Source organism: Chiloscyllium plagiosum, unplaced genomic scaffold (assembly GCF_037043375.1).
Source record: "Chiloscyllium plagiosum isolate Xiang-an unplaced genomic scaffold, Cpla_swu_hap1 HiC_scaffold_19, whole genome shotgun sequence".
In the NCBI taxonomy this organism is placed as follows: Eukaryota; Metazoa; Chordata; class Chondrichthyes; order Orectolobiformes; family Hemiscylliidae; genus Chiloscyllium; species Chiloscyllium plagiosum.
Window position 1 is genome coordinate 48,384,217 of NW_028270157.1, and position 27,680 is coordinate 48,411,896.

Sequence of the window (27,680 nt, forward strand, 5' to 3'; positions counted from 1 at the left end):
TCTATGTTCATAGATCTTTGAAAGTTGCCACTCAGGTGGATAGAGCTTGTAAGAAGGCCTATGGTGTATTAGCGTTCATTAGCAGAGGGATTGAATTCAAGAGTCGTGAAGTGATGTTGCAACTGTACAGGACTTTGGTTAGGCCACATTTGGAGTACTGTGTGCAGTTCTGGTCGCCTCACTTTAGGAAAGGTGTGCTTTGGAGAGGGTGTAGAGAAGATTTACCAGGATGTTGCCTGGAATGGAGGATAGGTCGTACGAGGATAGGTTGAGAGTGCTAGGCCTTTTCTCGTTGGAACGGCGAAGGATGAGGGGTGACTTGATAGAGGTTTATAAGATGATCAGAGGAATAGATAGAGTAGACAGTCAGAAACTTTTTCCCCGGGTACAACAGAGTGTTACAAGGGGACATAAATTTAAGGTGAAGGGTGGAAGCTATAGGGGAGATGTCAGGGGTGGGTTCTTTACCCAGAGAGTGGTGGAGGCATGGAATGCGCTGCCTGTGGGAGTGGTAGAGTCAGAATCTTTGGTGACTTTTAAGCGGCAATTGGATAGGTACATGGATGGGTGCTTAAGCTAGGACAAATGTTCGGCACAACATCGTGGGCCGAAGGGCCTGTTCTGTGCTGTATTGTTCTATGTTCTATGTTCTATGTTCTATGTAACAATTGTGCTCTTCCTCTTCAAAAACAACTTTGGAAACACCTTCTTCGTCATTATTACAAATATGATTATCATTTCATTGATAGGTTATTTTCATGTTGTAATATTTGGGAATCTTTTTGCAATATAGAATTGTTTGAGCTGTGTGATGAAGTCAATATGTTAATTAATTTTTTAAAAATCAAAATAATACTGCACTCAAGTTCTTTTCTTTCGTGAAGTGGTTTAAGATATTTGACTAAGTTGGTAAGGAATGATGTAAATGCAAGTGTTCGTCCATATAATTGTTATTAATTATATTTTTGAAGAATTGCAGCTTTACTGAGCTGTCAACAGGGTGTGCTATCTCACTGTTTTCAAATTGGAAAAGCAGCTGGGAACCAAAATATGCAGGTTTATATATCTCAGGTTGTGGGACAGTTTGAAGAGATTTATAATACTGAGCTTTTGTTTGTTAAATTAACTCCCATGTGCACAAAATAAATAATATACATTTGAGTATGGGTTTGAAAGCTGTAACGTCACGTAGAAGATGTGATAAATGCAGTGGAATTCTGACTGGTGGTCCCACAAGATTTTTATGTGGAAAGAGTAACTGCTGAGGGCGAAGTCATGTAGATGGCAGCATCAAATAGATGTTTTGGAGTTTGTGTATAATTATCCTTAGGAAACAGGTATAATGTCAGCTGGGTTCCTTTCCTTGGAAGTGACCTACACTCATTACAATCATTCAGGGGTAAATTAGATTTTACTAAGATGACTACAGCATTATAGAAATACTATATAAGTGATCTGACAAAAGGAATCGACTCAGGAAGGTAATCAATGTAGTCTTCCTCTGTAGAATCATGTTTCATGTTCTGATCTAGTATTATTGATATTTTGTAAAGAAAATAAGTTGTGGTTCTATACAACAGCTTTTTGGGACAGTGGTGCACCTCAAAATGGGTTTGCAGTTTGTACAATAACTGGCAGAGAATTACTGAATCATCTGTTTTAGGTTTTATTTGAGGGATAGATGTTAACCAGGACACCAGGAAATCTTCTGTACTCAGCTTTAAGTAATGCAATGAAATCTTTAATGCCCAACTGAGAATGTAATATTTCAACTGAAAGATGGCATGTCTGACGCTGCTTGAGTCTGTGATCTGTAAGGCAAAATTCTACATCTGAGCAAAGGCAAACAATTTCTGTCTCTCATTAAATTTTATCTTGTCACTGAAAATCACTATGCCTTTGATAAGCAGCTAATTTGGAATATACTCAGTGTAAAATGATGCACGCTCATTTTTCAACAATTTCATCAATGAGATTATATTTCTGTACTTTTGATTGTAGACTGAAATATGATAAGGATTGTTCAAAAAAAGTATTGTGGAAGAGATTGCTGACTTTTTAAAAGCATGACACTGAATGTCATTGTAAACAGTGTTTACATTGCTGCTTTGTTCAACCAGTGAAGATGACTGATTGCAGATAGGCTGTCACCAGGGTATGTGTACTGAAATTTGGCCAGCGAAAAGTAACTATTTGTTTGTGCTGTGATGACGAGTTGTTGATGATAAAATCTATCAGTTTGCCAACAACTATGTGATTGTCTCCTGGGTAGCTGAATTACTTGTGGGGTGGATGGTATTACAAGAAACCTTCAGACCTCCTAAAGGGGAGGTATGTCTCTCTCCAAAATAGAGATTAACTGAAGCCTGAAAAACAACATTTATCTTCTCCCATCAGTTGCTAAAACGGTTCCTTTTAACCAATACATCAGAGACTTCATCATTTATGAACCAGTCAGTCATTCTGTGCTTCCTGCAATGGAGGCCCCTAGCTGAAGAGAAATTCAAGCACAGGAAGTTTAGGCTTGCAAAAAGATCATCTCAGTGAAGTCTGTGGAAGGGACCATTGAACCTTCCTCTTGCCCCCCACCTCTTGTTTTCATTTGCCTGAGTTGAAACAGACAGATAATCTGGGGAACTTTTGTAATCTTTGATCAAATCTTTAACTTATGTGATGGCTCTGGGATTAGTAAGGCTTGATTTCCAATGGAGAAAGTTAGGTCTGCAGATGCTAGAGATCAGAGCTGAAAATGTGTTGCTGGAAAAGCGCAGCAGGTCAGGCAGCATCCAGGGAACAGGAGAATCGACGTTTCGGGCATAAGCCCTTCTTCAGGACTGAGGAAAGTTTGTCCAGCAGGCTAAGATAAAAGGTAGGGAGGAGGGACTTGGGGGAGGGGCGTCAGAAATGTGATAGGTGGAAAGAGGTCAAGGTGAGGGTGATAGGTCAGACTGGGGTGGGGGCGGAGAGGTCAGGAAGAAGATTGCAGGTTAGGAAGGCGGTGCTGAATTCGATGGATTTGACTGAGACAAGGTGGGGGGAGGGGAAATGAGGAAACTGGTGAAATCCGAGTTCATCCCTTGTGGTTGGAGGGGTCCTAGGCGGAAGATGAGGCGTTCTTCCTCCAACCGTCGTTTTGTTGTGGTCTGGCGATGGAGGAGTCCAAAGACCTGCATATCCTTGGTGGAGTGGGAGGGGGAGTTGAAATGTTGAGCCACAGGGTGGTTGGGTTGGTTGGTCCAGGTGTCCCAGAGGTGTTCTCTGAAACGCTCCGCAAGTAGCTTGATTTCCAATGCACCACCCCAGTGGTGCGACATAAGTAACTATATTCTCAGTGGGTTATTTAAATAAACATAGGATGCAATATTGATTCAATTATTCTGTTTTAGTTTACCCAACACCTTTATTAATATAAATAGCTCAATTATAGCAGATAAACGGTGAAGCGCCCCTGTACATAGATGCTGACTCAGTTTAATAACAAGGGCTTGTGGACAGATTGTGAATACGTGAGTACAAGAGCAGTGTCCATCAAAGAAGACACAAAGACTGATTCAACAGCATTCATGGAGAAAAAGCATGAGAGGAAATAATAAGGATATGGACAATGGTTTCCATCCATTCCTTTGGTAGATAGTTGACCATGGGATATGAACCCATTATCAGCAGTAATGCCTTTCCTATGCAGATCACTCCTCGTTGATAATATAGATATTGCAGAGCGATTCCATAAGACACATGTAAATGGAACTCCAAAGGGTAGTAACATGAAGACATTGACTGCAGAGGAAAAGGCTACCCGAATGTTAAGGAGAAGAGTGAAGGGTAGAAACCAGAACCATATCCTGATTGGCATTAGCAATTATGAAGGGATAGCCTATGTTGTGGGCAGGTTTACATGGCCAGAACCTGTAGCTATGTCAAACTGCTGAGACCCAATGCATGGTAGATGATCTCTTTATAACTCCCACATCTGAGACTTCACTGACACTAGGGGCACTTTGCTGCCTCATAGGCTACCATGATGGTTTGTGAAAAGGTCGCTTTGCTGTTAGGGACTTGTGGATTGAAGTACTTAAAACAGAATTATTAGAAAGGTGGATATGTAGATCTCATGAGAGAACCGATAGGGAAAACAAAAGAGGTACAGAGGTATAAATAGTAGATTGTAATCATTAATTTAATGGAAAAAGTAGCTTTGTTTCCCACCTGCTCATCTGTGAACTGTGTCAATGATTTGTGATGTCATGGTAGTTTTTGTTATAGTGACCATTAAAGAGCAATTGCTTTATGTGAAAAAATATGTAATTGTGTAGTTTATAAAAAAACATGGAAATGTCATGCTTTAACATACAACAATGAGTGAGATAAAGAATATCAGTGGTAATTTAAAATCACAAGGTGTACTGGTGAAGAGCAGAATTTTCTTAAAATATATCAATGTAATATTCATGTTCATCTTCCAAATACAGAATCATTCAATTACTGTAGCCTTTTTGCATGCTAGTTTATCTTCAGAGCTCCATTGTTGAATTTTTAAACATTTATTCTCTGTAATCCCCTGGCATATGTGCAATTAATTTATTTCTTTGATAAATTGCTTATTGAAGAATGCGTTAATGATTGTGCCATAACTACACTAACCCAAACAAGGCTGAGAATAAATATTGTGAATTTGATTTATTGGAGACTCGATCTCCTTCTGGTAATTGTCACTCAGCCGTTTATATTAATAAAGGTGTTGAGTAAACTAAAACAGGTTAATTGAATCAATATTGCACTCTGTTTATTTAAATAACCTCAATTCTCAGACAAAAGCCTTAGTCATTCTCGTAATCTTTCGAAAATTATATTGAGCAGAACATTCACTTTAAACCAAGCTGTTCTTCTATAATACTTATAAACATGTTTAAATTTGTTTTCTCTTCATCCTCGAGTTGTATTGCCTTTCTACATCTCAAACAATGCCATTGTTCAGAAGGCTGTGGTGTATCAGACATATTCGGTGTAACACAGTGTATGTTAGAAAACAGTAGGTGCTACTATTTTGTATTTGGACCCTTGTAACCAGCAGACAGAGGCTAGTTGTACCCCATTTCTTTCACAGCTGAAAGTTAATAGGATTCTATGTTAATCCAGGTTTTTCATCTTCTCTCAATTTTGAAAGTATCTGCTCTTTCTCTGAAGCCATCAACTTTCAATACCTATTTACTTATTTTATACTGATTTTGTTTAGAACACATGCTTTCAATGAGAGCGAAATATTAAGGTTACAACTGTTCTATTCCAGATAGCTAGGCAATGAAGGGTAAAACTGAAGCCTAATCTGACATGCTTATAAACTTTTATTATCAAAGTCAAACATTGCAAATGTGCCCCACAATCACCACAGTTTCACTCTACTCCTATATGTAGGATCACAAGTGATTTCCCAGTTCATGCTCATCATTAGGTTAGATATTTGTATTTTAAATTATAGCATTCTCTTCTATGTTGTTCATGACTAAGATTTTCATGTTAACTCATGGAAACACACATCACCTCTGTATAAGTCATTGTTTATTCTGCTCAAGATGTAGTGTCCCAGATTTGCATGTGGGCAAGCAAACAGATGGTAGAAAGAAGTCAATAAATAAACTTTCCATGCAGAATCAGAGTCACATTTCTGAGCAATTCACTGTGCATGGGAAAGGCATGGGGAAGGAACTATAATATAATCATCTAGTAACACAGACTGTGCTGGTGGACAGTGACTGTACCCAGAGTAATCTGTGTAGAGAGGTGATTGTAATAGTGACCATAAAAATGCTAGACTTTCTGAAGCAAGGACAGTTAATAACATTGACAGCAGCACTGAAATGTGTGGAGAAGACAATGATAGTAACTGATGATTTATGTTGTCCTCCCACAGCAAGTTTGAATATGGAGAGGCCATTTGGGGAAGGCCCATGGATGGGCTTGGCAAAAACTCCCACCAATGTCACTTGTATTAATACAGTCACAAATGGGCCTTTCACACCCAAGGAGTATGACATTCAAAAACTGTGCAAGCTGCTTAGGACCCCGGTCATCTTCATCAAGCTCCCCTGCATCATCTCTGGTCATGCTGAACCAGAGGAGCAGTAGTTATAGGATCTCCAGTAATGCAGCACATTCTGGATGGGAAACTTTGATTATATGTCTGGTAATACTGGAGCATGAAGGGAGGGACAGTGACAAAAATGCAGGAAACCCCTGTTGATTGTTGTAAAAATCGATCTGATTCACTAGTGCCCTTGAAGGAAGGAAAACTGCCATCCTTACCTCATCCAGCCTACATTAACTCCAGACCAATAACATTGTGGTTAACTATGAAATGTCCTTTGAAATGGTTGAAGCATGCTGCGAAAACTTTTTAAATGGAATGAACTTGAAATTGCCTAACTGGCACTGACCTTGACACCAGAAAAAACAATGCTAACTTGCAAGGTCAACCCTGCAAAATCCATACCTACATCTGGGAACTAGTGCCAAAATTGGTAAAGATGTCACAGGGACGTCTCAAGCACCAGCCTGACATATTTACAGAACCCACACAATATCCTTGACAACTCCATCACTGGATACATCCTGCCCCGAAGGCAGGACAGACCTAGGAGAGGAGAGGTAGTAGTAGAGTGGTGTACAGTTGGGAGGGATTCAGCCTAGGAGACTTCAATATTAAAGTCTCATGTCATCAGGTCAGACTCGGGCAAAGAAACCTCCAGCTGATTATCACATACCAGTCCCACCTTCTCTGATGAGCCATTGCTCCTCCATGTTTCTCATCACTCAGGGGAAGCACGGGATGGTGGCAAATATATTCTGGTTGGAGCACCACTATTGACCATGCTGGTTGAGTCCAAAAGGAAATAAATATTTGGTCCTGTTGCAAGTGGCATGTAGGTTGTCAGTCAGGAAAGTATTGGAATATGCTAGCCACCTGCCAACTGGAAGAAAAACGCCTCATCTTCTGCCTTGAGACCCTCCAACCACATGGGATCAATGTTGATTTCACCAGTTTCCTCATCTCCCTTCCCCCAGATTCAACCCTCCAACTCAGCACCGCCCTCTTGAACTGTCCTATCTGTCCGTCTTCCTTCCCACCTATCTGTTCCACCCTCAATTCCGACCTATCACCATCACATCCCACCTTCATTTACCTTGCCACCAGCCCCACCTCTCTCCTATTTATCTCTCAGCCCCCTTGGACCCCACACCCACATTCCTTATGCTCGGAACATCTATCTCCCGTTCCTCCGATGCTGCCTGTCCAGCTGTCCTTTTTCAGCGCCACACTTTTAGACAAAGTATTTGAACAGTCAAGCCTAGAGGCACAGCTGAAGTTTGAAAAACAGTCAAGTTGTGGTATGGCAGAGATGAACATGTGACACAGTGGTTAGCACTGCTGCCTCACAGCACCAGGGACCTGGGTTCGATTCCAGCCTCTGGTGACTGTGTGTGGAGGTTGCACATTCTCCCCGTGTCTGCATGGGTTTCCTCTGGGTGCCAATGGTTTCTTCCCACAATCCAAAGATGTGCAGGTTAGGTGAATTGGCTATGCTAAATTGCCCATAGTGTTAGATGCATTAGGCAGACGGAAATGGGTCTGGATGGGTTACTCTTCAGAGGATTAGGGTGGGCCTGTTGGGCTGAATGGCCTGTTTCCACACTGTAGGGAATCTAATTAAGTCATTATAGAGATGGTGATCTTGTTGACAAAGCAGATATAGGATCAGAAGCTCAATTCAGAGTCAAATGGAAGCCCATAATTGTCAAGTTATATACAACCAGTGCTGATCGATGCATGCAAAAACTTATGTCTGGAAATAATAAATGCATTGAGTTCTTACATAAAATGAGAAAATGCATTTCCAGCTCCATTCATTAACCTGTCTTAACTGGCATGTAATATTTTCTGTTAAGATATGTCTTGCTTTTGTTGAGCAATAGCTTGGTAATGTTGGAATGGTCGGTCTGTAACTGAACTTATATCTGCAGGACAGTCTTTGATACACCATATGATTGCAGGGGCCTTCCTCAATAGGTTGGGTATCAATGTGTATTGAAAAACAGCAATCCATATCTGAGACCAAAAAAAAATTCCATTTGATCAACATATCAAAGCCAGTTCCTTTTCTCTACAAACAAAACTGGATGAGAACAAATATTAGTCAGAAATTCAATTAATTTAGAAACAGCAAAATGGAGAAATAAGAAACACCACACATCAGATAAGCCAAGTAGAAGATAGGAGAATGTCTTTAGAGAATGTAAAGTCCTTGTCTTTATTCTTACTGCTCCTTCAGCTGAAAACACTTAAAAACTGTGGAGTTTCCATTCTATATGAAAGGCATGGCTGCCTAGGTGAGATCTTCTCAACCTTATAGTTGAGACATTGGCAACTAAATCCTGAAACAACATAGAACAGGAAAAAGTTGCTGTGCTCTCCAGCTGTATAGCAGTTTCTTATGCAAACTGTTTCTGATCTGCCTTCTTAGAAATAAAGAATTGCCATATATTTCTACCCTTGTCAACTGGTTAAAAAGTAGAATATTTAGACTTGAATTAGGTGGTTACAGCTCTGATTCTAAATTTTTTTGTTGTTGGCAGTACCAATGCTAATTCTTATCGACAACATATTTTGCACAGCATTGTCACCCATCTTCTCAATGGGCTTTAAATTTTCCCAAATAAATACTACTTTTAAAAAAAAATGGAGAATAGTAATGAGATTTAAATGGAAAGTACATGAGACGTTGAGTTCTAGCAAAGGTAATTCATGAAAGCTCCTAAAAGCAGTTTAGCGAGCTTTGTCAGTCATTTAATAAACATAACTATATGTTGGTGTTCTACCATCAATAACAATTGATGTAATTTTCTTTTGTCTTGTTTTGACATCTTTCAATTGCAGGTTACCTAAAACCTCTGATACTGTATCTAAATTATTGTAAAATTATTTCACAGCCTGTCACCTTGTCCTTATTTTCAGGCATAGAAACAGCCCTCCACATTGTTTATTACACTAAATAATAGTTGAACACTTCCAAAGAAGAAACAGGCTGGAGGTTTGAGGAGGAAAGGAGCTATGGAACACTCCTCATTCTTCTGGGCTGCAAAAATAATAATTCAAAATGTATTTGAACCTTTAAAAGTGGTATTTATGAGCAGCCTCCGGCCCATTTAGCTGGTTGGACTACTTATTGTCAGGCACATGTGCACACTTCATTTGTCAGAATGCTACAGCCAGCAAAGCACCCAAATTAGTATAATTAAGCATCATTGCACCTGTTTTGGATAGATGGGCTATTTGTTCAGTTGTCCGTTAATCTACATTTGAGGGGCTTACAGCCAGTATCCTTCCTCCCTCAATTTTCAGCTACTGCTTACATGAATTCAAATATGGTAGCATCAGGGTTATGTCATTTTTTCAGATGAGACTGATTTCTAACATCATTAAGCCAGTCTGTTTCAGTTACCACTTCACCATTTCTCTATCATGAGAAGGGATGGTGCTGATCTTGGAATCTATCCATATCTTTGTTATTTGTTAACTGTTTCAGCATTTCAAGTCATCTATTCATGAGTGAAGTAAAACTCTGCATAGAATTAACTTTAGATTTTTTTTCCCCTCTCGGTGGCATTCATTCATTGACTGAAAATTTGCTTTGACTTGCTGTTGTTTTGGAGCTGGTAAACTGAAGTGACAGAAGAGAAGCTGGATTTTCTTTTCCAAGTTGCTGTTTCCCTCCTTACAGAAAAAAAATTGCTTGCAAGAACCTATTAGAATATTTCACATCATTCATTATTCTGTTGATAATAGTTTATTGAAGACTGAGAATATTTCAGAAAAATAACCAAGAGGAAAGCATTAATCAAATTATTTTTTAAAAAATACAGAAGGGAGTTTTACAGAGACCACAACTACCATAAAGAATTGAGGAGGGTGCACAATTTTGATCTCACAGCAGCAAATTAAAACACAGAGATTAAGTCAATGTCACATTTTCAGCATGTCAGGCCTCACACCAGCCTGTAGTCGACTGCTACATTGGCATGGGAAAGACATGGAATTGTAGCTAGGGAACAAAGTTTGGAGCAGAGACCAAGAACAAGGTTTTCAGTTTTCCCAATAGCTAAATAATTGGTTGGTTGATATCATTTCATGACTATTGCTGAACAGTCTTACAGAACAGAGAAAGACATAATGATATATGTATATCATATCATAAGGAATCATTACATAAGCTGCTGTCAATGGCTAGGCCCTTGAGATAATTCATGATGTATTAGGCCTATTACTCAGACAGAAGAGTGCAGCAGTTATAGAGGTCCTACATGGTGATGTAACCTTCCAGTTAACATTGTATGCGTACTGTCTTCAAGTAAAGAATCCAGTTGTTTCCCAGTGTTTGTCATGTTGCACCATTGCTGTTGTTAAAAATTAGAATTTCCCCACCCCCTGAAAAACGTGAGAAATGGCAAGCCAGTTGAGAAAATGCAGCAAGAAAAATGAAATTCTTAAGATTGAGGGGAATAAAAAGGTCAAATTTTGTGCATTGGGTTTTAACAGTAAGAAGAAAATCCTGTTAGTGAGCAGTAAGGGGTCTATTCGCATGCTTTAACATTAATTATTACCTAATTGCACCTCATTTAGGTGTAGATTGCTATTTTCCTAGGTAGTGCTGAGAAAGCAGACAGAGACAATTCCCAATAAGAAAGTCTGTGCAGGTTCTTGGAAGCCACAACCTTTTCTAATCCTCCACCTTGACCAGCATTCCCCAGCATCTCAGGGCATACTCCATGGACATGGACTGCTTGTACATTTCATCCACAGGGTCTGACATTGGATGTGCTTCTAGCAAATGGCCATGTCTCAAGCTCCAGAAAAGTCATCCTCAGTCAAACCAAGGATGACTGAGGGGATACTGGCACAGTAAGTCAAGGGCTTTGCTGAATATCAGTCTAGGGACTTGGACATAGTCAACTGGCCATATGGAGTCATAGTCAATTCAGCAGGTCCCATGTAACTAGTCCAAGGATTAAAGGAATGTCAGCCAGGGAGCTACACCAGTATGAGTCAGAGGTCTAGCCAATCATCAGTCAGAGCTTTCTGTCATGTCAGTCAACAAGGGTGGACTACAGTCAGTCTTGAGGATCTACTCCATGCAAGTAAAAAGGAGTAACTGCCATGTTTGGGAAAGTCAATTCTGGGGATTACAGTGAGCACTCTAATGCAAAAGGGATTATAATTGTGAAGGGAGGCAACCAACAGATAATGGTAGGAGACAATATTGCATAGGAAGACATAGGGTACTGCAGAAGAGTGTGTTGATGGTTACCACCTTTCTGGCTTTCAGTGGGGGAACAGTGTAGAGTAATGTTTGTCAGAACTAGGTTGAAGGCTTAGGGATCAGGTGGTAAAGAGGGAAGATTATGAACAGGTAAAACATAAGACGACCTGGACCATTCAGCCCTGTGAGCTTGCTGTGCCATGCAAAAGCTCAGTGTATCTGTTTGTGTTCCAAATTTCACATTTCCACTTTCCCCAATAACCCTTGGTTCTCCTACTAACTAAGGTCTATCCACCTCGGTTTTTAAAATATTCAATGACCTCCATCTGCACTGTTTGCTGAGACAGAGTTCCAAAGTTACACAACCCATTGAGAGAAAATAAAATCTTCTCAATGTCCTGGAAGAGTGCCTCTATATTTAATAGAGCATTTCCTGCTTCTAGACTCACCAAGAGGAAACATCTTTTGTGCATCCACCTTGTCAGGATTTTATGCACTTCAGTCAAGTTCTCTCTCAATCTAAATTCCAGCCTATTCTACCTATCGTCAAAATAATCTGCCTATTTCAGGTATCAATCTGGTAAACTGTCTCTGAACTGCCCCAATGCATTTACATCCATCCTTAAATAAGAAGGCTAAAACTCTACTTAAATATTCGAGATGTGGTCTCAAAGTCCTGTACAACTAAAGCATAATGTTGTTACTTTTTTTGTTTAATACAATAAAAAGGATAAGATCCTTTATTACATGCTGTACCTGCACACTAAAATGTTTTGTAACACATGCACCAGAACACTCAAATCCATCCGCAGTTGGGAATTCTCCATTTATGGAATAATTGCTTTTCTCCTGCCAAAATGAATAACTTCACATTTTCCCACATTACACTCCATCTGCCATGTTTTTTGCCCACTCACTCAACCTATTTCTGTAACTTCCATATACCTTCTTCACAACATAGCAAGACAGAAGAAAAGTATCATTTGAGAAATTAACTATCATGCCTTTGCTCCCCTCATTCAAGTAATCTACTCAATTTGTGAAAAAGGAGATTTCAGCACAGACTCCCATAGAACTTCACATATTACATCCTGTCAATCCAACAAAAACTCATACACATACTATTTTCTGCCAGCCAATCTTCTGTTCATGATAATGTTGTCTCCTATAAAATGAGCATTTATTTTTTTACAATACCCTTGATGTGGCATCTTCTGAAATGCCTTTTGGGAGTACAAGTAGAATATGTCTACAGGCTCCCCTTTATCCACAGCACGTTTACTCCTTCAAAGCACTCATTATTTAACCATGATTTCCCTTTAAGGCAGTTGGAAAAAGTTATCATGGTTTTAAGATTTAAGTGCACAGCTATATTTTCTACACCTTCCACGTGACAAATCATATTAATTAGTGTTTCAGTTGTATGACAGTTCAATTTCCATTTCACTCTGTAGTCTCAAAATTGAAAACCAGACATGAATATGGCAAGTGTTGCTAGCCTGATCAGTGCCTTCTGAATGTAGATTGAAAGTCTCTGCATTCTCACACAGTTCTAGCTCTGCTTCTGTGTAGGTAAACTTTGCAAGGAAAGATAAATTATCATTTTCTCCCTGCCTGAGATGGTTATTCACATGAGTCAGAGTTCCTTCCTTCTTGCTGAAGGATGGTTCCTCCCTCTCCAGACTGACCTGCGAGTTGTCCTTGGGTGAGCAGAATGACTGAAAGTTGCCTGATCCAGGGCATTTCACAATCCACATAGGTATATTGTCTATTGTCTATATGCCATGCTATATTTTTAAAAAGTAAAAACATCTCCTATCTTCATGCATTTATGGATAAGTCTCTCAAAAGTGATGCACACAAGTTCACAATTCTCCAGAGGACTGTCTGAACAGTTCCTGTTGATTAAGTCAGTACAACCACACACACACAGATCCTGTAAAGTACAAATCAATGTGTTATTTAGCAGCTGCTACAGCATCCCAAACCATCCTCCACTTTTGTACCACTTCCTCTCACTGGTACTCACTGTTTCTTTCAGAATTGAGTTGTATGTTTCTGGGCTGAAAAATGTGTTGCTGGAAAAGCACAGCAGGTCAGGCAGCATCCAAGGAGCAGGAGAATCGACGTTTCGGGCACACCTTCCTCATTCCTGAAGAAGGGCTTATGCCCGAAACGTCGATTTTCCTGCTCCTTGGATGCTGCCTGACCTGCTGTGCTTTTCCAGCAACACATTTTTCAGTTCTGATCTCCAGCATCTGCAGTCCTCACTTTCTCCTTGTAGGTTTCTGGCCCAGTTTGAGGATTCTGGAATGCTTCATATGACAGGCTTCTTTCTGGTGTCAGATTCCAAAGAAAGAGAACATTTACTAACATTTACTAACAGAAAATAATGTCAGTGACTCAGCACACCATATGTGGAGCAATGAGAGAGTTGTAGGAAACTTATGCTATACAAAATGTGGCTACAATGGGACATTGGTGTAATTTTTTTTAATACATGCTGGTAGTGAGCAAGTTTTGACTCTCAAAATTACATGAATAGGCTGGTAGGAATAAGTCAAATAAATTGGAATTCAGATTGGGTTCCAGAATTGGCACACTGGTGACATACTGTTAATGCTATATTCTAGTATGGGCAAAATGCTATATACTTATTCTTTGGTTTATCCTTAAGTTTTATAGGAGGACAAATTGGTTTTTCCATTTGGCATTATTTTTCAGTCCAGAGACCTTTTCTTCACTTGGTTTCACAGGGGATACAGAGAGGAAACAACATTTAAATGATTGGCCAGCTTTTGTTATGTCTGTAGCATGGTAGCCATGAGGAGGATTTTTTTTCCTGATCCCATCACATGTTCCACCTCTTTCATACAGGCATTTCAGTTCTTTGTATGCAAATAAACCACTCTTGCAGATACATCATGCATCTTCTGGAGGGAAAACACAGTCAGCTTCTATCAATAGTGGTTCACTAACCCTTTAAAGGGATTTAGCACTCCTATGGACAAAACAAGATTGGTACATTATTTCATTAGATAGAAATGAAGCATCCAGCACAATTTGCTCATTACTCACAGTAACTAAGGTTGTATTTTGAACCAGTTATGGAATTAGTCATGATTTTTTTTCAAAGTAGTTCCCTGTTACAATGTATTTTCTTTGTATCACAGTGGCTCAGAAGGTTAATGGATGATCTGATTGAAATCATCAAGAGATTAACAGAAAGAGCCAGGGTAGATAAAGATAAACTATTTCCAATGGTTGAGGATTCTAAAACTAGGAGGCATAGTCTGAAAATTAGGGCGAGGAGAGATGTTCAAAAGCAATTTTACACTTAGAAGTGGGGAGAATATATGGTACTCTCACAAAAAAAAGAGAGTGAATGCAGGACTAGTTATGAATTTTAAATCTGAGGTAGATAATTTTTTTGTTAAACCAAAGGTATTAAGGTATAAAGTCGGCCAAAAAGGTAGGTGTGTGGATTTAGGCCACAGATCAGCCATTTCATTGAATGGTGGAACACGCTCAGGGGGCTGAATGGCCTATTCCTGTTCCTATATTCCTGTTTAATTACTGGAACTGTCCAGCAAATGAATGTTCTAACCAAAACATTGTGTTGGTGAGCACCTTCCAAGCAACATCTTAGATTTTTAGATTACTTACAGTGTGGAAACAGGCCCTTCGGCCCAACAAGTCCACACCGACCCGCCGAAGCGCAACCCAACCATACCCCTACATTTACCTCTTACCTAACACTACGGGCAATTTAGCATGGCCAATTCACCTGGCCTGCACATCTTTGGACTGTGGGAGGAAACCGGAGCACCCGGAGGAAACCCATGCAGACACGGGGAGAATGTGCAAACTCCACACAGTCAGTCGCCTGAGGCGGGAATTGAACCCGGGTCTCGGGCGCTGTGAGGCAGCAGTACTAACCACTGTGCCACCGTGCCGCCCACCATCTTATTCTGAAGCTGCTTGCTGACAAAACAGTTGAAGACTATTTAATTCACTTTCAGTTATGGTACAGCTGTCATAGGATCATGGAATCCCTACAGTATGGAAAGAAACCGGTTAGCCCGTCAGGTCTGCACTGACCTCAAAAAAGCATCCCACCCAGACATTTTTATAATGTTGATTGGGGGATAAATAGTGACCTGTATATGAAGATCGAGGATACTGCAATCAGGTTTTACATGCCTGGTCTAAGATGGTGATGGAGTAGGACGCTGCAGCTGAAGCTTGTCCACTCCACCATACTGCTTCTTTTCTCGGCCTTCCTCTCTCCCAGCCTATGACAACTCCTGGCCTCCAGCAATGACTCCTAGCCTCCAGTCGTCAAGTCCTGGCCTGGCCTAGTGGCCTCCCATGGCAGTCTCCTGACCTGGTATGGAGTGATTGCTCAGACTCACCATCCTCAAAGTGAGGCCCAGTGTGGCCTGGAGCCAGGGCCCAGTACAGACTGGAGGCTAGATGTCAGCATGGTATCGGTTGGAAAACCTTGGTTCTGGACTTATTTCTGCATTGCAGAACACGTTCTCTCTCTATTTTCTAAGATGTTTGTAACTAAAGAATCTGTACCTAGGTGCCTTTATACCTAAGATGGCACTGTAAGTGGTGATATAAACCTTTTTACTGTACTCATCAAGTATATGACAATAAAGCTCATTCATTCATGTCCACCTGAGAGAGAGTAAACAGAGCCTCAGTTTAAAGTCTCATCCAGCATCTCCTAATGTGCAGCAACTCCTTAGCTCTCCACAAGAGCATTACACTCAATTTTAAGCTAAAATTTTTAATCCCTCAGCCTAACTCAGAAGTGTTGAAGAGTGGTACTGATAGATGCTGTCTGACCAGCTGTGCTTTAAGGAGCAGGAGAATCAGGAATGAGGCTTGTGGCCCAAGGCGGCCAAGAGAGTGATAGGTAGATAAAAGTAGGGTGAAGGTGATAGGTCAGAGAGGAGGGTGAAACGGATAGGTGGGAAGGAAGATGGACAGGTAGGACAGTTCAAGAGGGCGGTTCCCTGTTGAAAGGTTGGATCTGGGATAAGGTTGGTGTTTGGAGAAATGAGGAAAGTGGTGAAATCCACATTGATCCCGTGTGGTTGGAGGGTCCCAAGGCGGAAGATGAGGCATTCTTCCTCTGAAGTGTTGGGGTTTAGGGTTTGGTGGTGGAGGAGGCGCAGAACTTGCATGTCCTTGGCGGAGTGGGAGGGGAAGTTAAAGTCACAAAGCACTGAGGTTGTTTAATGTGTATGTCCCAGAGATGTTCTCTGGAACGTTCTGCAAGTTGGCATCCTATCTCCCCAACATAGAGGACACCGCATCAGAAACAACGGACAGAGTAGATGAGGTGTGTGGAAGTATAGGTAAATATCAGTCAGATGTAGAAGGATCCTCTGGGGCCTTGGACAGAAGTAAAGGCGGGAGGAGAAAAAAAAAGGAGGGTGAACTGGAGGTCAGGGTGGAAGGTGTTTGTGACATTGATGAATTCTTCAACCTCCTCATGGGAGCACAAGATAGCACTGATATAGTCATTGATGCAGTGGAGAAAATAAAGTGGGTAATGGTGCCAGTGTAATTGTAGAAGATGAACTGTTCCACATATCTAATGAAGAAGCAGGCATAGCTGGGGCCTATGTGGGTGCCCATGGTTACTCCTTTGGTCTGGAGGAAGTGAGAGGATTTGAAGTTGAGGGTGAGGACCAGTTCAGTCAATCGAATGAATGTGTCAGTGGCAGGGTTCTGGTTGGGTCAGTGCGAGAGGAAGAAACGGAGGACTGGAGTCCTTCGTCATGGCGGAAAGATGTATCTAGGGACTGGATGTCCATGGTGAAGATGAGGGGTTGGGGGCCTGGAAAACTAAAGTTGTGGAGGGCGTGAGTGGCATCCTGAATGTAGGTGGGGAGTTCCTGGACCAAGAGGGACAGCACGGTATCAAGGTATGCAGAGATAAGAGCAGGCTGAGACGACAGGTCAACCGAGGCAGTCAGATTTGTGAAAAGGTGTGGGTAGGAGCGGTGTTGGGTTCCTAGAACATGAGGTTGGAGGCTGTGGGTGGGAGATCCCCAGAGGTGATGAGGTTGTGGATGGTCTGGGAGATGATGGTTTGGTGATGGGAGGTGAAGTCATGGTCAAGGGGTTAGCAGGACGTCTGCAAGTTGGCACCTGGCTTCAGTAGTGTAGAGGTAAACCTTCTTCTAGCTATCGCGTTCCCAGCTACCTTACCCCCAGCCCCACCTCCCTCCCATTTATCTCTCAACCCCCTTGGGCCACTATCCCTTCATCAGGAATGAGGCTTTATGCTTGAAACGTCAATTCTCCTCGGATGCTGCCTGACTTGCTGTGCTTTTCCAGCAACACACTCTCGACTCTGATCTCCAGCATCTGCAGTCCTCACTTTCTCCTTACTCAGAAGTGACCATACTACCAACTGAGACAATTGTTGCTTTTGTATATTGTGAAGACATGGAGACAGACAGCAAATCCAATCAGCCTTTCTATCTCTGTATTCACAAGCATTATAAAATTAAAACCTTCAAAAGTCCCTCAAAATTGACTGTAATAGTTCCAAATCAGACTTTAGGAACAACCACTCAGACTCTGAATAGTCAATTCTAAGCACCAATTTTCCAGCTTAAAACAAAAGATTTAATTATGTATTAAACTTGGGGAAAAAAAACAGGAATATAGAAGACAGGAGCAGGAGAAGGCCATTCAGCCCTTTAAGCCTGCTCTACCATTCATCACATTTGTGACTGGTCATCCAACCCAATTGCCTAATCCTCTTTTCTCCCCACAACATTTGGTCCCATTCAATGTTTTGGCATTAACTACTTTTTGTGGCAATGAATTCCACAGGCGCACCACTCTTTGGGTGAAGAAATGTCTCATCTCCATGAGAAGTGTTCCACCCCAAAATCACAGTGTGACTCCTTGGTTCTGGATGCACCCACCATTGAGAACATCCTCCCTGCATCTACCCTGTCTAATCCTGTTGAAATTTTAAAAGTCTCTATGGGATCACTCCCTCACTCATCTGAACCCCAACGAAAACAATCCTAACCTAATCAAACCTCGCCTCATTCGTCAGTCCTACCATCCTCAGAATCAGCCTGGTAAACCTTCCCTTGAGAGAAAGAGCATCCTTCCTCAGAAAAGAAGACCAGATCTGCACTCAATATTCTTGATGTGGCCTCATCAAGACCCTGTATAACTGCAACACATCCCTGCTCCTGTACTTCAGCAAGATTAAACAACAAATAATCTATGATTTCAATCCAAAAACCTTTGTTTTCAGGCCATTTGGACAAAAGACAGGCAGACAAACAAATTTGCACCAGCCATTACCATCACCATTGAAAGAGAATCAAACCATTTTCCCTTGATATTCAATAGCTTTACCATTGCTGAATCCTCTGCTATCAACATCCTAAGGGTTACCAATGAACTGAAACTCAACCACACTAGCCATTCAAATACTTTAGCTACAAAAGCAGATTGAAGGATAGAAATCCTGGAATGTGTAACTTACATCCTGACTCCCCAGAGCTTGTCCACCATTTCTAAGGCACTAGTCAGGATTGTGATGGAATACTCCCCACTTGCATCGCCAAAAACACTCAAAAACCTTGACGCCAACCAGGACAAAGTAAACTTCTTGACTGACATCATATCCACATTAATTCACTCTCCACCTCCCTGACACTCTATAGCAGCAGTATACTACGTGCTAGATGCACTGCAGAGATTCACCAAGACTCCTCGACACCACGTTCCAAACCAATGGCCACTAACATCTAAAAAGAATAAGGGCAGCAGATACATGGGACCACCACCTCCCCTCCCAGCCTCCTGCCTTGAAAATATATCACTGTTCCTTCAGTTTCACTGGATCAATATCTTGGAATTCCCACCCTAATGGCATTGTTGGTCTACCGACACCAAATGGACTGCAGCAGTTTAAGGCAGATCACACTATCTTCAAAGATAATGAGAGATTAGTAATAAATGCCAGCTGAGGCACTGACATTTACATCCCAACAATGAAAAAAAAGGGTAAAATCCTCTTTTCTTTTTTAAGATTCCAAAAATCCTGATAATGTTCCAGTCAATTTCAAGACATGTAGGCTTGAGTTCATGTCATGGAGAAAGTGAGGACTGCAGGTGCTGGAGATCAGAGCTGAAAATGTGTTGCTGGAAAAGCATTCCATGGATGCTGCCTGACCTGCTGCACTTTTCCAGCAACACATTTTCAGCAGTTGAGTTCATGTCATACCAGTCTCAGCTAGATGAAAGAGATGCTGTACGACCCTCTTGTGATGCAGTGATGGTGTCCTGACCCCTGGACCAGAAGGCCTGACTTCAAGTCCCACCTGCTCCAGAAAAGGTGTAATAATAGCTCTGAACAGGTTGATTAGAGAAATACATGTTGTCCTAATAGCTGAACTTTTGGCCTCCATCCAAGTGAAATCGCACTAAAAGGAATGGACAAGATGCACTAAATTCCAATATTGACTTTGATGCAAGGTCATCCTTTTACATACCTGACAAATGATGTACTCAGGAAGTTGACACAGTGAAATACAGTCCACACATGCTAAGCTAACTTTTTATGATAGGTCTGACATCACTTACAATGGCATTATTCATCTTCATTGTCAATATGACACTTGAAACCTTTCACGTTGTTGATACATTGGGGTACCAGCATGCACAGATGTACTACAACAATCCACAAAGTTTTACAAAAAAGAAAACGGTCAGCTGCAACACCAAAGATTCCAGCTGCAACATCAATCTCGTTCGGTTTGGTCTCAGCCAATCAAAGCAATCTAAGCAGGAAGTGTCAGATGATGGCCCTATTAATAAGACCATTATCAGCACATGGCCTCAATGCTTCCAACAGGTTCCTCAGCTAATCTGGTCATTCAGAAACAAAAGTATTTTAGAATTTAATCAAAAGGTGAATCCATGGTAATTTCACAAGCTGCAAGTTCTATATGATCTATCATATAGAGATCACATGGCACTGAATAAAGTGTTTAGTTCATGAATCCATTTGGCCTACCATAAATAAAAGGGCATTGATCAACTTATCAAGTTATATCAATTATGTCAACTCCACCAACTTCAACAGTTAAGAACATCTCCCTTTTCACATAAAATTTTTAGGCCAGTGTTAAGGGCCCGACCAGACCCCCTCAAAAATATTGAGAAGGTAGCCTACACCCTAACTTTCTTATTCTAAAGGCAAATGTAACATGCTGTATTCCAGATGCAATGTGATTGATTAAACTACACAGTGTTAAGCAAAACACTATTTAAAACAATATATTTAAAGTACAAAAGAAAGCACTTAGAATAATTTATCTCTATTGGAAAACTTAACAGAATAATAAATACAGTAACTATTACTAATTAAATGTTCCAATATAATAACATCCCATGTCACTCCCTCTGATAAAAACAGATTTTGTCTCACATGGAATCTAGCAACCTGGGAAGAGAACTCCAGCTTTTGACTGTAATCAAGAGAAGAAAAATAGTGTCTACTTCAAGCCCACAATAGCAACTGCTTAAAGCTAAACCTATTTTTTTAAAAAAACTACAAATCTTAGTTTGTGAGATCTGGCCACACCTACCCAGGCTGCTTCTGTTGGTTCAATTTTTAAAACGATTCTTCAAGGCCTCTCAAAACGGTTTACTGTAGTGATTTTTTCTAGATTGCTCATCACTTCTGCCTTAAAAATTCTTCAAAAGAAAAAAAACAACCAGGACAAAATAAGGTAGGAGCAATTTACTGCAGATGCTGGACAAAATGACCTCTTAAAGCCACAGCATCACAACAATCACAGGCAAACAAAATGAAAGTTCTCAACAAACTTATAGTCACTGAAATCATGTTCCTCATCTGCTTAATTTTTCTTTTAACTTACAACATGCATTTGATTTTTTCACTGTTACTTTCTCAATCCCCTTCAATACTTAACTTCCCTTGCCTTGGTAAATGCCCCAGACCAAATTATCCCCCTTTCTTCCCCAGTGTGCACTGACGGAGTTAAAACAGGGAGAATGATCAACATGCTTTGCCTGATTTGACTGGAGAAAATGTTGAAAACATCCTTCTAATTGTGTGCCTCACAGTTGCTGTGTACTTTCCTCTTTTCCAGAATATTTGTTGTGCAGAACATTGAAAATAGTAATCTACTCCTCCTAGCAACTGAAGCATACTGTGACTGCAGCATCTTCCCATCAGTCACACTGGAACCAAATGAAGTGAAATATATCCTTTATAAAAAAACATATATTGCAACAATGCTACATAAAATTTAAACTGGCAAAAGCACAAGGGAGGGGTTTGGAATCTGTGTCCACCTGTGGTAAACCAAATTGATCACATTTTTGGCCTTGTTCTTCCATGAATAAGAAATCAAAAAATTCCTTACTCTTTATTTGTAATAAAGGAAAAAAGGTCAGTTGACAGCCTACGGACCTCCTTAATAGGTACACTCTTGCCAGAACTTTGACCTTCCCTTTATTAGCCCTCCACATCTGAAAGAAATGAAGTAGAATACTGGTATAGGGTCTTGGGATCCTGTGGCATTATTGTAATGCCCCTACCTCTGGACCAGGAGGTTCAGTTTCAAGTCCCACACACTCCAGAGGCATGTCATAACATCTGCCTGAGTAAGGTGGTTGGAAAATTAATTTAAAAATGGTCGAGGTCTGTGTAAAAAGTAAAAAGGATCTTAAGACTGTTATGGTGCAGTGGTAGTGCTCCAACAGGTGGGCAAGGAGACCAGGATTCAATTTCCAGATACTATAGAAATACATAATAATATCACTAAACATGTTGATTAATTTTTTAAGGAAGTACATGTAGGGTCATGTGGTAGAGACCTAGTATCCTCAGTGCTAGAACTTCAGGGTTGCGTCTGTACCACTTGCCATACAGGTATGTCAAAACATGTTTGAATAAGACGGTTGTTTTCAAAAAGACATGCCTTTGACAAGTACTGCATCAGAAAATTAATAAATTTATAACGGTAGTCACAGTTAACAGATGAGCTAATTGTGAATTAAATGAGTTTTCACTGGAGTCACTTTAGTTTACTTTACTTTAGACCTCTCAGGAGGTAATTCTTTAAATGGCTAGTGGAGACAATTCTTTAACGGCTGTGTCCCATGTCCTGACACAAAGACAAAGACAATCTAGAAGATATTCTACTCTTTTGCACAGGATATGCATTTCAAATGGTCTGGGAGGCAGAAGAATAGATTAAGCAAAAGCCTACCTGATACAGGCCAGAGCAACATACTTTATTATAATAAGATTTTTGTTTGGTCAACACCAGATGTAAATCCAATCTCAAAATAATTTCTAAAAATTCTTTTAAAATTACCATATCTGAAAACAAAAAGGTATGTTCAAGTTTCTAATTGCTGAGTACAATCAGTGGTCAGATTTTTCAAGAAACTATATGAAGGTTCAAGAGGATAAAAGCCATTTATTCAGTGTTCATTTTCTATTCACACTTAAATTCTCAGGAGTTGCTTTGTCAATTTTTTTATTTTGTTGTTTCCCTTCCACTAGGAATTGAAAAGCTTCAATAAAATGCAACTGTATCGACAGAGAGATGGCTAGACCTAGTCTTAACAGATAACATTAAAGGAACACTTACAGGTGAACTAATGGCACTACTTGAATATGCAAATTCTTAACTAATCTTAATTTAGGGTGGCTCTTCAGAATTACGTCAACTTCAGTTCATCACACCTTGGCTAAACCTGCATAAAAAAATTATGATCACAAAATTCAATTTGTCCGCATGTCTCAAAATATTACCAACTGTATTTGAAGGCATTGGTAACAGGGTCCAGCACTGTGGAGAGCCTTTCCACAGGGAAATGTCAGCTACTACTAGGAAACAATGACACACCATCTGTCAGCTCCAGCTAGTCTCTACTTCTTTCTAGGCAGAGTGCAATGTCAATCTATCATGATAGTAACATACAGTAGCACAAGACAACTTTGCAACACATGAACATCTGCTGCAGGTTGCACATTTCACTGACGTCTGAGATTTATATTTACCAATTCTACAGTAGAGAGCTCAATGTTGTCAAAAGAGGTAACTAATAATCTACATTAAATTACATAATCTTTCCTTGACCCCTGTGTAAATAATGCATCAGTGAAGTGTGAACGTATGCGAACCCAAAAGTTAAGGCGTCGACCCAATGCATGCTATGCATTCCATCCGGAGGTAAAATGCAATTCAAGACAAACTCGGTTTACCACAAAAAATCCACTTGCAAAAAAGTACTAGAAAGTGAAATGATGCTATAATCTTACAGTTGTTTCTTTAGTACCAGGTTTTAATATCACAGTTTCACTATCATTGAAAGTAGTGCATGATAAACACTTAAATTTTGCATAATTTGTTTTTGAAAACGCGAGGATATTCAAAGGATCAATAAGTTGGTGCATTAAACATAATAAAATGGTAGCATACAATTTCCTTTCCTCTGTCAGTTCCTTGGCACATTGTGCTTTAATCTTTCTCTAAAGATCAAGCTCACGCAGTAGAATGATAGGTCATACCTCCCTGAGACCAAGAGCAGTCTGAATGGTGTCACTTCAATGTCAGTTACAACCTGAAGTTCTATTTTTTTTAACATATATGCATTGACTAAGAGATGGCAGAATATTGACAGGGAAACAAGTGATTCATTCCATACCTGCTAAACTACCAATTTCGTTTTATATATCAATGTCATTGAGATTGTCTTGGCTGAGGGTCTAAATTGGCTTGAATAATAACACTGCTGAATAAACTGGCAGTGTTCACTGTTTTGGTTTGTGAATGCCACATAGTCAGTTGGGTAAGGTGCTGACATTGTGCACAGATCTGACACTCAGCATGCATCTTCTGAAGTAAATTCTAAGAGCAGAAGAAAGGGTCTTAAATAGATGTTTTAATGACGATTTATATTCTCTCCACAGGAAAATGCAGAGGAGTGTGGAGGAGCATCAGGGATTTCTCTGGCTGGAATGCTGCTTCTACTTAATGTGGGTGTAGCTGTTGCTGTTGCTGTTGCTGTTTTACAATGATGACACCATAGTGTTGACCAACATGCAACGCACTATTTTAGAAGCTTTTCTGACAGATGCACAGAAGGCAATCATTCAGGCCTATTTCTATTGAATTGTTAGCAAACATATGTAATTGGACAACAAGACAGGCTAAGATTAGAACTCGCTCAGATAGACTTCAAACTGTTTTCTTGTTCACCAAAGTACTTTTTTTCCCCCCTCTTACATTCAAAATAGTATAATTGAAGAAACAACACAAAGGCTGTAATGCCATGAAGTAACAACCTCAACAAATGGTTCTAATTAGTGAAAATTAAACTTAATCAATTTCTTCTCCTGGATGGACTCCTAATTGTTGTTGGTCAATGATGATATGGTCTGCTTGATAAGTGGCTGGTGCTACTTCTGGAGTCTGTTAGAGTGTAAATTCTTTTATGAAGTTACCACAAGTCATTCTTCCAGTAGTGCAGCTTAAACCTGGAAAATTCCCCTTTGCTACCTGTTTACTTGGTTTGAGAAAATTTATATGAAATCTTCACTTGCTAAAAATGTCATGCTTTCCTCAGAATAAATTCTTTTTTTTAATATAATAGCGTTTTCAACGCTGAGGAAATGGAGATAACTCTCCACTCAGCATGGCACAGTTTAGAAATTCATTTAAAGAAAAAAAAAAGTCATATTTATGAAGCTGAGTTAACAAGGTTCTGCCAAAACGTCTGTCTATTACAAAGAGATATCACATGCTGAAAACATAGTCAGGATCAGTCACAGATTTTCAGATAGTGTGGCATTTACCACAAAAGTAAGTTGTTCATTTGTGTTATTGGATGCTTGCAAATTGCAGGACCTCTGTCCCATTGAGCAGTGTGCAAACATACCTGTATCAATGTCGATTCCATAAGTGCAATCACGTTACTAATATTTCTTTAAGAATCAAAACATGATTTTCGTTTTGCTGAAGTGGAACCATCGTACATGGTACTTCTATGTTGCAACCTGCATTCTCCTTGCCCAAAACACTTCTGCGGCCAAAGCAGACAGTTAGTCTGCTTGGCACTTACTAGCACTTCTACCTGTGATTAACTGTCAGCAGCAGCTTCTCCATCTCAAAGCAAATACATCTCACTATGGGAAGTAAATCTGCAACCTGAAACTGTGCTGATTACTTACTTCATGGTCTAAGACTCAGCATTCTAATGTCCAGTGATACATTATTAAATTAATGTTTTGCTTTATAATCTTTTTCCATACGAAAAGAATGCAAATGGATTTCCATTGTAAACCATATCCATGATTACACCTTTATTCAAGTTTGTAAATGACAATTATTTCTCCCTCAACCAGTAGCCATAAAAACATGGCTTATGGTCATATTGTTTTATGTAGGATTCTGTTGTGCGCAAGATGGCTTTCATCTTGAACCATGCAACAACAGTAAGTGCACAATGTAACTTGGCTTTTAAATCTGAAATAACCTCATGGGAAACAAACAAAGGAAAAAGTCCAGTTGTGTAATGGAACTGAATTAATGCATACAATTGAAAGGTCATAGATGCTAAAAACAAATTCTCAACTTATATACAAGATATAGGAACAGAATTAGACCATTCAGCTTATACAGTCTGCTCCACTATTCAATCATGGCTGATATGTTTCTCAATCCCATTTTCCTGCCTTCTCCCTGTAACCCTTGAACCTCTGACTAATCAAGAACCTATTTATCTCTACGTATCAGCAATACAATACTCAAAAATATGATTCGCCCATCCCAAAAGGCAAAAAATGCTTTCCAGAAAGCAGTGGCAATTTGAGTTGTAATGTTAATAGTAGATATGGTCTACTGAATTTCAGCATCCATTATCTTATTGTTACCCCTGAGACCTTCCCCGAATGGAAATGGTTTATCAAACTAAAATGGCCGTTTATGAGGCAAGATGAAGATAATGGAGCCAGACTCTAGCATACACAGTGAATTATATTTCAATAGCTGCTTTTAAGCAGCAGGGTAAAAGGAAGGAAAATAAATTTGTGGCATTGGGAACTGGAACTTTTCCTCTCATTGCTTACATTTTTCATCATCTCTGAAATCAATGGTTATTCAAAAGCAACTTAGGAAAATAAACATTCACCAATAACAAAGAACATCTACAGATTCTACTACTGCTGAGACTATGATAGTATTAAGTTAAGACTATAACACTTAGTGATTTTGCTAAGTGATAAATTGCTCTTCCTATTTGTACAACTCTGTTACAAACTTGTGTTTGCGTGTACACTGTTGCATTTTTCCCAGGGTTAATAGATACTAAAATTCCCCTTTATTTCAGTAATGAGAACCTTGATAATTGGCTCCTTCAGTTTCTAAAAAAACTACATTTCAATTAAATTGTGATAGCCGTGCAGTAAAAAGAAAAAAAATATTTGTTTCAGCCAACTGAGGAGGTTAAAAGAGAGAAGAGCCATTTCAACCTCCTCAAAAATTTAAGGATTCAGCTGGGATGTTCTCACAGGCAAGCAACAGAACGAAGGTGGGGAAATAAGTTGTTTCTTCAAGAGCTGCAATAAGATTTATTTGAGTTTCTAATATTAAAAGTATCAAGTTGTGAACATTATACATTAATGCTTTCTTAGAATGAAATAACGTATAAAAAACTAAAACTTTGTCCTTGGAAGACTAGAGTATATAGAGATGGCAATTTATCTGAAAGCCAGAAAAGCAAAAATTGCAAAATGTTTAGATGTCTAGATGTAGAAACGGAGGATAATGAAACAGATATATTATAACAGAATCAGAAGTTAGAATTAGAATTCCAGCAGAAAAAAGGAAATGGTACACCTGGATTGAGAAAGAGAGCATGAGGGAAAGGAGCAAGAAACAGAAAAGAATAAGAAAGGGAAGAAGAGAGAAAGGCAAAGACCCAACGAAGTTTAATTGAAAATAACTCAAGCTGAAAAGAGGGACTAAAATCAAACTTAAGGCTGAGGTACTCAAGATTGAAATTTAATCCCCAAGTTTAACAAGGAAGAGTTGATTGCTGCCTTTAACTCTTGAAAGATCACGGCGGTATCAAAAAGAATCAGGAGCAGAGTTGGGCCAGTATCTAAAGATAACAGCAAGAAACAGTAAATGGTGACAGGCCAGGAGCGGGGTTGGGAGGTGGGGGTGGTGGGGGGCAGTCAACTGTTATGACATACCTCATGAGCAGGGGATTTCCTGGCCCAGAAGTAGGGACAATATGGCCATATCACAGGAGCCCAACAAGGAACAA

The 27,680-nt window shown here is 39.9% G+C and overlaps 1 protein-coding gene across 9 annotated transcripts in view; it reads left to right on the plus strand.

Annotated features, from left to right (window-relative positions):
* The window catches only part of LOC122559589 (voltage-dependent calcium channel subunit alpha-2/delta-4-like), a 549,452-nt gene that overhangs the window by 478,754 nt on the left and 43,018 nt on the right, over nt 1-27,680 (plus strand). For 7 of the 9 annotated variants that reach the window (XM_087997322.1, XM_087997321.1, XM_087997323.1 and 4 more), the window contains 3 exons: nt 21,485-21,597; nt 23,499-23,581; nt 24,322-24,387. In XM_087997322.1, the coding sequence (XP_087853448.1) occupies nt 21,485-21,597; nt 23,499-23,581; nt 24,322-24,387 (262 nt within the window). Of the gene's footprint in view, nt 1-21,484; nt 21,598-23,498; nt 23,582-24,321; nt 24,753-27,680 lie in introns of those variants that run through there. The other 2 variants (XM_087997328.1, XR_015760448.1) reach the window with 2 other exon arrangements.